Below are 9,877 nucleotides of genomic sequence, written 5' to 3'. Positions count from 1 at the left end.
AAAAGGAACAACAGTCATTTTTCTAAACAAGTGTAAAACTTTCTGTGTCCCTGTTATATTTTTCTAAAACATAATTTTCTTTTGAAACTAGCCCTAGTCATGTGATGAACAATAAGCTGAGAATCAGGTAAACGTTCCATGCCATTGTCACTCACCACTGTGTGAGGTGCTCAAGTGCATTTCCAGGGCCCTGGCTCCAGAGAAGCTCTTGTTGCACTGAGGGAAGGGGCAGATACTGGGGGTCTGGTGGGGTCCGTTTTCATTCTCCTCCACGACCGTCTCTGGTTCCCTCTGCCTCCCGCTGCAGTAGTACATGAGATGGGCCTGCAGGTTCCTTTCGCTCCGAAACCATATTCCACATGCCTTGCAGGGGAAGATGTCCTCTGGAGGGACACAGGGACAAAGGGGACATGATATCAGGATAAAAACAGTACTTTCGTATTTGTGCACAAGTATAAAGATAAAGAGCTCGTACATATGGCAACACGCACGCACTTCTCTTCCATACTTCCACAGTTCTGACTCTCAAAGCCAGCGTTAAAAGGCTTTTCCACCAAATCCTCAGCTGCAGCATATCTCTGTGTTGCTACCACTGGGTTTGTGCCCTTTCTCAAGGGCAAACAAGAACACTGGACCATCTGCTTACAGAAGCTTCCCTGTTGAGCTGAACCCAGATAGCCCTCGCTAAGTAAACAAACACACTATTTGCATGAGGCGTGTATTTTGCAATTAACACGTTAGTTTGAGCCTCAGTGTGTTTATGTGAACCCAAAACTTGAAGGTCGATGGCTCTTATCTCCAGTGCAGAGACTCATCTGGGTTAATCTAAGCCCGGCGGAGACGACGCTCCTTGTTAAGCAGGTGACTGAGTGCAGGCTGTGGACTGGTGTGTGTGTGTGTGAGAGAGAGAGACAGAAGGGATAGAGAACAAGACCGTGTGTGTGATTGTGCATGTCTAAACAAAAGCACTTCTCATTCCAGCTCCGTGTACTCGCGCCGGTGTCGGACACTCACTGTTAACGATGGCAGTAGGCAGAATGGAAGCCATGGCAGCCTGCTGTGGCAGGAGCTGGATGCTGTCCAGCAGCCTGGCTGGGTACATGCCCTCACTCAGAGACATGTGGTTCACCGCCTGCAGACGCGAGTCAAAGTCCACCGCAAACGCCACCAGCTCCTCGCCCTCCATCATGTTCTTGGTGGTGGTGCACCACAGTTGGCCACCTGGACAAAACAGAGATAGAGAAGGCCGTTAAGTGCTGGCTGTGAGAAGGAGAACGCTGTGTTGCACGTACACACGAGCAGGTCTGGTTTCAAATGTAAAGGCGTTAGGCAGCATATGATATCTGTGTGCACCTTGGATGAGGTGCAAGACATACTACCAAAACATGGATAACATTATGACCAATGACAGGACAGGTAAATATTGATGACCATCTAGTGGGAATATAATGTTCTGAGGGGAAACTTAAGATGCACTTTGGCATTCATGATGTTACTTATAGACATGTAACCCCCATCTGGACCAGAACAGGCGCATCCACCACATAGCAACGGCAGCAGCAATTCTCATTCTCAGCAGGAGGATCGTAAATATTTGTCTGTGCTGGCGTGGAGACACAGATCTCAGATTTTCGTAATTTAGGTGAATACACCCTTTAAAGTCTTTCTTTTTTCTTTTCTTTTTTTTTTTTTTACTGTCACTCAAATGTCTTTGGGCTGCTGGCACTCCTAAGAAGCAGAAGCAAAGCGCACCTCAGCTGGGGTAAACTGTAGCCTAGAGAGTGCTGTTGTCAGCTAGAACACTGAGACAGGTCCTTCATATTATTAGATTGTTGTGTTTTGGGATTAAGCATTCCTCTGAAATCTTCTGAACATATTCATTAAGTCAGAGAAAGAGGGGGAGGGGGGTGGGTGGCAGGAGGGAGGGAGGAGGCGGCGGCAGAGGGAGAGAGTGAAGGTTTTAGCTTAGATAATATTTATCTCAGCACATGACAGGCTTTTCAGCTGCACTTCATTTTCCATTGAAGAGATTAAAGTTTTTAATATGACTATTTACAGAAATCTGGCTGGGGAGATAACAACAAACTATGATACGCTCCCGCTAAATGGCAGAATTAGGACATTGTTTCTGAGGAAAGCTGGACAATTAATTAAAGCACGCTGTTAGCTTTCAAAGATGTGCAAACATACCGACAGAGTGTCAGGCTGAGAGGGGACATGTGATGTGAGCCCTGGCGGATGTGGAATAAAAGAGAGTCCTGAGGAGAGGTGTGAAGGCAGGGGGACTGTGCTAGGAACCCCCACCCGCCCACCTCCGAACTACACGTGCAACACTGATTACTCATGTTTACACAAAACTAGTGAATCACCAGGTTTAAAAACCACCCTGTAGAGGTATTAAAGGTGTGTGAGTGAGACGCCGTATGAAAACAGTCCACTTTCCCGCCTGTTTATAGGGAATGAAACGGAGCCATCCTGTCTTTACACTAGCACACATTATGTGTACATTATTGTTAGGTTTCCATAATGAATTGGCCCTTTATTTCAATTCAAAATTGAATATTTCAGATTTCACATCGCTGCCCTGATTAAAACCTTCCCAGCCCTTCCTATCTGCTGTTAAAGCACTGAAAATTAGAGCGGGACAAACGTGTCAAAGGAGCGAAATGGTATTAAAATATGCTATCTTTCAAAGTCCCATTTGTGTGCAGACTTCTTCCCCACGACTGTGTGTGTGTGCGTGCGTGCCTGCGTGAGAGCCTGCGTGTCAGCGCCACTTTAAAGAGCAGTGCCTATCTGTCGGCCAATCTGCTGTGACGAGACGCACACTTCAGGCCGCTCCACTTCATCGTTTTGATTCTGTCATACCACACACTGCCTGGAGAGGCCCTTTGAATTTTTATCTCCTAATTAAAATAACAAAACTCCTCTCCACTGTCTGCCCAAGTTACCATCAAGGTAGATACAAACTGCCACCGACAATGGCGGCGAAATACATCGCAGTCATGGCAACAAAAGTTTCCCTGCTCTGCGAGGATTTCTTAGTTCAGACGCGCTCGGCTTACAAAGAGAATTATGAACTAGGCCCCGGCGCTTCAGATACAAATCAGTGTTTTTTGTTTGGATCAATCCAAATCAAAGATACTGTATGCGCTCCTCGGCTGAAATGAGGCGGATTAAGAGTCTGATGGAAATGTTTTACTGCATTCTGACAGCAGAATATGCACTCAGATTGCATCCCCTCAGCCAAGAATGCTACAGATCCATCTGTTGTGTGCGAGAGTGCTGGAAGTGAGTTTTAAGGACCGCATGTCCCAGTTTTACGGAGCTGCACAAAACACCCAGGCAGCACTCTGCTCGTTACAGTCATTCACTCAAGCAAGACAGGTTAATAACATACATGGGCTCGGGCTGCAGGATAATGTTGGAAACTACATTTGTAATGTTGTGCGTATATTGTCTTGCGCATTTACATTCTGCAGGTGATTTCAAATTGGATGTGAATGTGAAATTAAAAAAAAAAAAAAAAAGATAAATTGTGCAGTCGCATATGCACAAATGCAAGGTCACATGTATACCCACAGTGCATCTACTGTATGTGCAGACGCATGCATTCAAACAACCGTGCCATTTTTTTACGCACTTCTGGAAATACAAGGCTGCAAAAACCGCTGAGGCGTCAGTTGGGAAACAGTCACGGCCATATTCCAAGAAGCTCTCTCAACAGATTGCTGGCCGTGTCCCTCTCACACCCCTTTTACAATTCAAATCACAGAAATACGGGGGGAACCACCGACGACAACGCCACGATCGAATGCAGGAAGGAGGGCGCGGGTCAAGAGTTAGAGCAAACGGCCAGAACGGTTAAGTCGCGAAACTGGGGAAAAGGCCGGGAAAAGTGCAGCTTGTGATTTTGCACTTGTTTGCCTGCTAACTGTCTGCAGTGTGAGCTGCCTTTGTGCAGTGGCCAATGCAGTTGGAATGAAGGCTATTGTCTAAATCCTCCTGCAGAGCACCTGATAAAAGAATAAAGAACTATGACATATTCTAAAAACAATGGAGGAATTAAGGGGAGACAATAGGCCAGCTGCCTCATTAAAACAATCAAAAACGGCATCCTGTACGTAGTCCAGATAATTAAAAACCACTGCTTCCTACAGTCTCTCAATACCATATCCACCAGCTCACTGAGGCCCTGAGACTATGGCTCTGCTGGCTAAATGCCCTCTTCCCTCTCTCTTCTCTTTGATTAATGCTTTATTTGAACACGCAGTTGAAGATGAACATATGAAGGAATTCATGAAACAAAATTATAATGCAAACCCTTTCCCCCTCCATAAGCACTCATAAACTAATCAAACGTCTCAGGATGAATCGCAGGGACTGGTGGGGGCGGGCGTGTGCCCCTCCCCTTTGCCTAAAGCCCTGAGAGATTTCAAAGTGCAGGCATCACAGGGCATTTTTTAATTTTCTCACTTTAAATGACTTTATAAGAAAACGGATGTGTACAGTATCTGCGTACGTACGAGGGAAGGCTGCGAGGAAAGAATATGAGATACTTGAGCGAGAATTTTTTCTTTTTTTTCTCCCCCCGCTCCCTGCAAACCGCTACCACCACCACCACCACCATATCTTAATGAAGCTGCAAACAAATCTCTCATGCCTCGTGCAAAAAAACTGAGAGACAACAAAGCAGCAGAAATAACAGAAGGGCCCGGATAATTAAACTGGCCTGAAGAAAGGTATTCAAATGTTGGTGTGTAAACAGCACAACTCTTTAATAGTTTAGCTGTAAAATGCGTAGTTAAGCACATCAGCACTTGCCTCTCCCATCTGTCCAAACACATTACCATTGCAGAGGCCATTACGGCTCTGGAGTACAGTCCCACCGCATCTCAGTCACGTATGATGGGAGGGGCTGAATGGGGCTTCTGGGAACGTTAACAGTGGCCCCTTGGCATTATCCGAATTCATCATGTGGCCATGTATAAAAAGCACCACTGTGCAGTTTGAGGAATGGCCGAGCTCAAGAGCAGAAGTTTCAAATTTGTCCTCCCACATTTAACGCGTACCTCAAAATTTCTTTTGTTAAACCTGATGGAGAGAATTCTTCTCCCACCCCCCCCTTGGCCTCTTAAAGTTCTCGTCTCTGTCTATTGGCTCTGCGCTAACTGCTGGTCTTAATTGTGAAGTGAGGCCAGTGGCGCCTGAAGCTGCAGAGAGGGTTGTAATTAAAGACCTCTAGTCTTCTTGTCTTTAAATCAACTCCAACTCCTCCTGGTCAAATGGGAACAAGCGGCTCGCACCTAGGAATATCAAGCAGCTGCATGTCGTTAGCCGCCCCTTCCTTTTTTTTTTTTTTTCTTTTACCAAAGCTCTATAACGGGAAGAAGGGGAGCGACAGCATGATGGCAACTTCCCCGTCAACCCCCCACCACCACCCACCACCACCCCAAGATCTTGTGGAAATATGAATCGCAAATCGTGGATGAATAATGTCTGTATCTGCACCTGAGAGCGGACTGGCTGCGACAAACACTAAACAAATCCCCCTCATGAATACTGGTAAATATTTGCACTGTTTCTGGCTCATCAGAGTTGAACACATTAGGATGACTCATGCACTGTCAAGCCCGCCGTCACAATCCCAAGCCGGAGAAAGCAAGCGGCAGAAAAGGGAAAAAAAAAATGCTGAGCTGGAGCCCGAGCGGGAACATCATTCACAGGGTCAAACAAGCTTACTATTATTGACGGTACACTAAACTAGAATTAGCTGACTCTACTATTATTTCACTAAGGCTCTGACACAGATTGACTCTCCCCTCTCCTCTCCCCATCTCCCTTTCCCTCTCTGCTTCATGTTCTCTCACATGCCACTAGGAGGCACTCTTCTCATGCTCAAAGCTGCAGTGTGGACGTTAGTGCTGTGATGATGCAGGGACGGCTCAGACATGGCAGGGCAGCGCAGACGCCGGGCTACCTATACATCCACTGCAGGTAGGCGCTGAAGATTTTACTCACACATGAAATGGATCAAAAAGTATTTTTCTTCGGACTTCATTTACACTTGATTTTTTGCCTGAGATTTACGTTGCATCAGCGAGACTTCAGTTGCACATGTGATTTTTTTTTTTTACATTTAGTAATATTTTCGTTGCTGCTTGTCTGTAATGAAAGCAATCAAGTATGCGTGTCGTCACTTTTCAACATTCTTTATATTCAATTCTAAATAAATAAATAAAAATAAAATGAAAAATCTGAAACGTGGCAGGCAAAATAACGTTCTATTTTTTTTTTCTTTTTTCTGGGGAAATAAATGTTGTTCAGTAAATGTGTGTTTACAGAGCCCTGACTTGCCTTGTCTTGCCTGACACCACCACCACAACCTCCACCTCCGCCCGCCCTCCCCCTCCCAGATTTCTCTCCTTTCGCACTACAGTGTCCCGACTAATTTTAGTATCAAGTGTTTTTGCAGATACAGCCAGCACCGAGAGCTCATGGATGGCCTCGAGCGAATGGCACGCGGGTCAGAATCCACAAATTAAAAAGTCCTCCCAGGGGAGCCCGATACACGCCGCTCTGTCTACTGTATACATTCACAGGCGACAAAGACATAAAAAGCAGCACAGCACGCCCAACAATGTCGTTCGGCTCACGTTTGTGAATTGTTTGAAGACATTTAAAAAAAAAAAAAAAAAAAAAAAAAAAAGCAGTTGGGAAATAAAGGATGAAACGATGTGATTCAGCAAATGTTTTATTAAGTAAAAATCCAACGTTTCGCTTTGAAATGAAAAGACATTTGCGGCGGCCGGTCTCTGGAGATTCATGAAGCTCTTTTAGCACGGTGAGAGCGATGCTGGCTGGCAGGGGTGGCTGGTGTTCGCCTGGTAATGGTGCCGTAATCATTTTGAGGGAGAGGAAAATAGAAATGTGAATTAGCAGCTATTTTTGCTCCATTAGAGGGCTGAGTATTTCAGTTTCTGATGTATTTATTTTCTAATAAAATGTATTGAATTATATGAGGAGTAACTCACAGCCCCGTTGTGACAAAAAAAAAAGAAAAAGAGAGAAAATCTTGCACCCCTCTCTTTCAAAATAAATAAATAAATTCCCAGTGGCACAAACAGTAAATTATTATTGAGGACATTTTACAGTTTGTGTATTCCGGGTAGCGCAGGTCAGTGCTGTCAGTCTGAAACAATACCAGCCACATTCCTACAGTACAAAGCTGCTTTCCCTCATTAGCTGCCACACACAGTCAGCTCCTCCCTGTCCACAGTAAAGTGGAATAGACTATTAAAGGAAAGCTCTGACTGGCTCCTCTCCTCTCCGCTCCGCTTTATTCTTTATTTGGACAGGTTTGTCCCATTGAGCTCTCTATTAGCTATCCTTCTCTGCGGGTAGTGCTGCCTGTGTCCTGGTTGCGGCCAGCCGACATGTGTTTACTGCGGCCCCCGCTGCGGCGGCAGGCTGGTTGGGGGCCCGTCCTGACCAAGCCCCGCTAATGGGACCAGAAGACCCCTCGTGACAGGACACTGCAGCGGACCCTACCCCTCCTTTCACTCCAGCTGCGGCCCCATGGCCCATGTCCCCCTACCCATCATGCCTCGGCGGGAGCAGGTGAACGGCGCGGGGCCAAACGCCGGCGAGCTCGGTTTTTCCTGGGAGAGCGGCGCACCATTGCCACGCGCCTCAGTGGTTCCTCCAACATGGCTCCGGCCCTACGCCACATGGGCTGGCTGGCCGGTCTGTGTGTGTGTGTGTGTGTGTGTGTGTGTGTTTGTGTGGGTGTGTGTGCGTGCGTTTGGGGGTGTATGGTGGATGCCAGCCCTAATGCAAATGCTTGCTGTTTAAAAAATGGGAGCCTCTCTCCTCCTCTGTCTCTCCTCTTTGGAAAAGGTCTATTTTGGCCTTCTGGTGCTGGCAGTTATTTTTTTCCTCTCCAGAAGGACAGAGAGCCAGAGAGTTGCACCTGTCATCCATTTTGGAATTCAACATTTATTGATCTGGTCATAAGGAATGGAATTCATGAAGTTATCCGTTTTTCTTTACAAATGCTTTCGTCCTTTTTTTTTATTTGTTGTTTGCCTTAAAAACGTGCGTTTCTTATTTGCAAAGTGTGCCTCATTTACAGGCATGCTAATTTGGTATTCATAGCAGAGCAATACGCAGCTACAATAAACACACACACACTCCGACACACGTGCACACACACCAGTCACTGGTGCAACATCCCAGCATGCCCTCGGTCTCTGCACCCCTGTAATTCTACATATTGCTTAAAGTATGCGCTAATTAAATTTTCTGTCGGTTTGCAAGAGAAATAAATAATCTGCAGCTAAAAGGCCTAATTGCGTTTGTCACATTGTGTCTCGGTGGCTGGTGCATCGGGAGCACAGCCGCTGCCCTTGCTCATTGCCATTCTGTCGTCCTGGCAAGCCCCCGCGCTGCCCCAGGTATCACCACGCGGCCATCTGGAGCCGACATCTGTCTCTCTATTGATCACAAGGGTTTAGCACTTGATCAAACAGACTGCGACAGGAAATTGCTCTTTTCCCCACAGAAAAGGCCAATCGCCTGCGTGAGGGTAATAGAGTGGAACTGAGATGCAGCACCAGCGCGGTGGGCAGGCGGGCGCGGGGCACAGCCGGGCAGGCAGCGGCCGGCGCTGTTGCGGAGGGTGCTGAGGTCCGCTGCCATGTTACGCAGGCCACGTTTTTAACCTTTCCGCTAATACAACGGCGGCTTTTCCTCAAATTATAATTCACAATCAGGCAGTTTGGGAATTCCAGTTCGGAGCATTTGCATGCACGACACGAGACCATCACCTCTGATTAAAAAAGCTGTCATATAATGCCCAGAGTTTATTTATCAAGTCATTCAGGTAACTGCCTAAGCCAGCAGCTGTCTGAACGTGTTAGAAAAGGTGGATAGGAGTGATATACGCTCCATAACAAGCACACCAGATGGTGGGAAATTAATGTATTTCTACTTGAGAAGTGAAAAAAACGAAAAAAAAAAAAAAAACCTCCATATTCTTTATCATTAACACGGGGAGCTGTCAGTTTTCATCCTAATTAAAATGTAGAATGGGGAAATCTTTCAAAACCATATATGTTTAATTTGTAACTCGGCATGCGGCCGTATGGTGTCGATAGCGGGAAATCCCTTACAAGACTGCAGTTGTCTCTTGCTCACTGGTATCCCCAGTGGAGTTCAACAGACTATTAGTGCCTGAGGTGAACAGCTCCTGAATGCGTGTTACAGTATGTTAGCCGAGACTCCGGTCCACATCTAAAATTGTGGCTTCCCTCTGCTCAGGCATGCTTTCGAGGCACTCACTGTAACAACATGTTTAGCAAGTATGGACAATTTGATACTGAAGGTGACATTTATTCAGCATTGTAGAAAATATTTAATTGTTCCTGCAGAGAGCAAGATATGTTTCCCCTTGCCTACAGTGCTGGGATTGTCCTTTGGAATATGATGCAAATTTGGGATGAAGCAACTAATTCCTTCCTTGCACCCCTGTGCACCCCCCCACCCTCCTCTCCGCTCCTACCCCCGCCTAAATCTTCCGCCAGCCTCCATCCTCCCCAGACACGAGGATTCTGATTAATCGTGTGACCGCCCCTCGTTTTGCATTTTACACAATCTCACGGCGCCACGGTGAGATGTGTGAGGTGTTTCGCCACTTTTGGCAAGCTGAAAAGATGTAGCCCAAGGAAGAACAAGTCGAAAGTATGAGGGGAAAAAAAATATGACCAGGGGATGTGATAAAAAATTATCAGCCAGTGTGTTTTCCTGTTTGGTTTTAATCTACATTTAATTAAATTCTTATCTGCTGTGTGCTTATGGCTGCATTTGAATGGCGAGG

The 9,877-nt window shown here is 46.2% G+C and overlaps 1 protein-coding gene across 2 annotated transcripts in view; it reads right to left on the bottom strand.

Moving 5' to 3' along the window:
* Positions 1–9,877, bottom strand: part of zfpm2a (zinc finger protein, FOG family member 2a) — a 115,442-nt gene that overhangs the window by 3,842 nt on the left and 101,723 nt on the right. For both annotated transcript variants that reach the window (XM_047598316.1, XM_047598317.1), the window contains exons 6-7: positions 1,015–1,221; positions 156–383 (exon numbers count right to left, since the gene is read on the bottom strand). In XM_047598316.1, the coding sequence (XP_047454272.1) occupies positions 156–383; positions 1,015–1,221 (435 nt within the window). The remainder of the gene's footprint in view (positions 1–155; positions 384–1,014; positions 1,222–9,877) is intronic.

Source organism: Mugil cephalus, chromosome 11 (assembly GCF_022458985.1).
Source record: "Mugil cephalus isolate CIBA_MC_2020 chromosome 11, CIBA_Mcephalus_1.1, whole genome shotgun sequence".
Classification (NCBI taxonomy): Eukaryota; Metazoa; Chordata; class Actinopteri; order Mugiliformes; family Mugilidae; genus Mugil; species Mugil cephalus.
The sequence above is the reverse complement of the archived record's forward strand: the minus strand, read 5'-3'. Positions and strand labels throughout refer to the sequence as shown.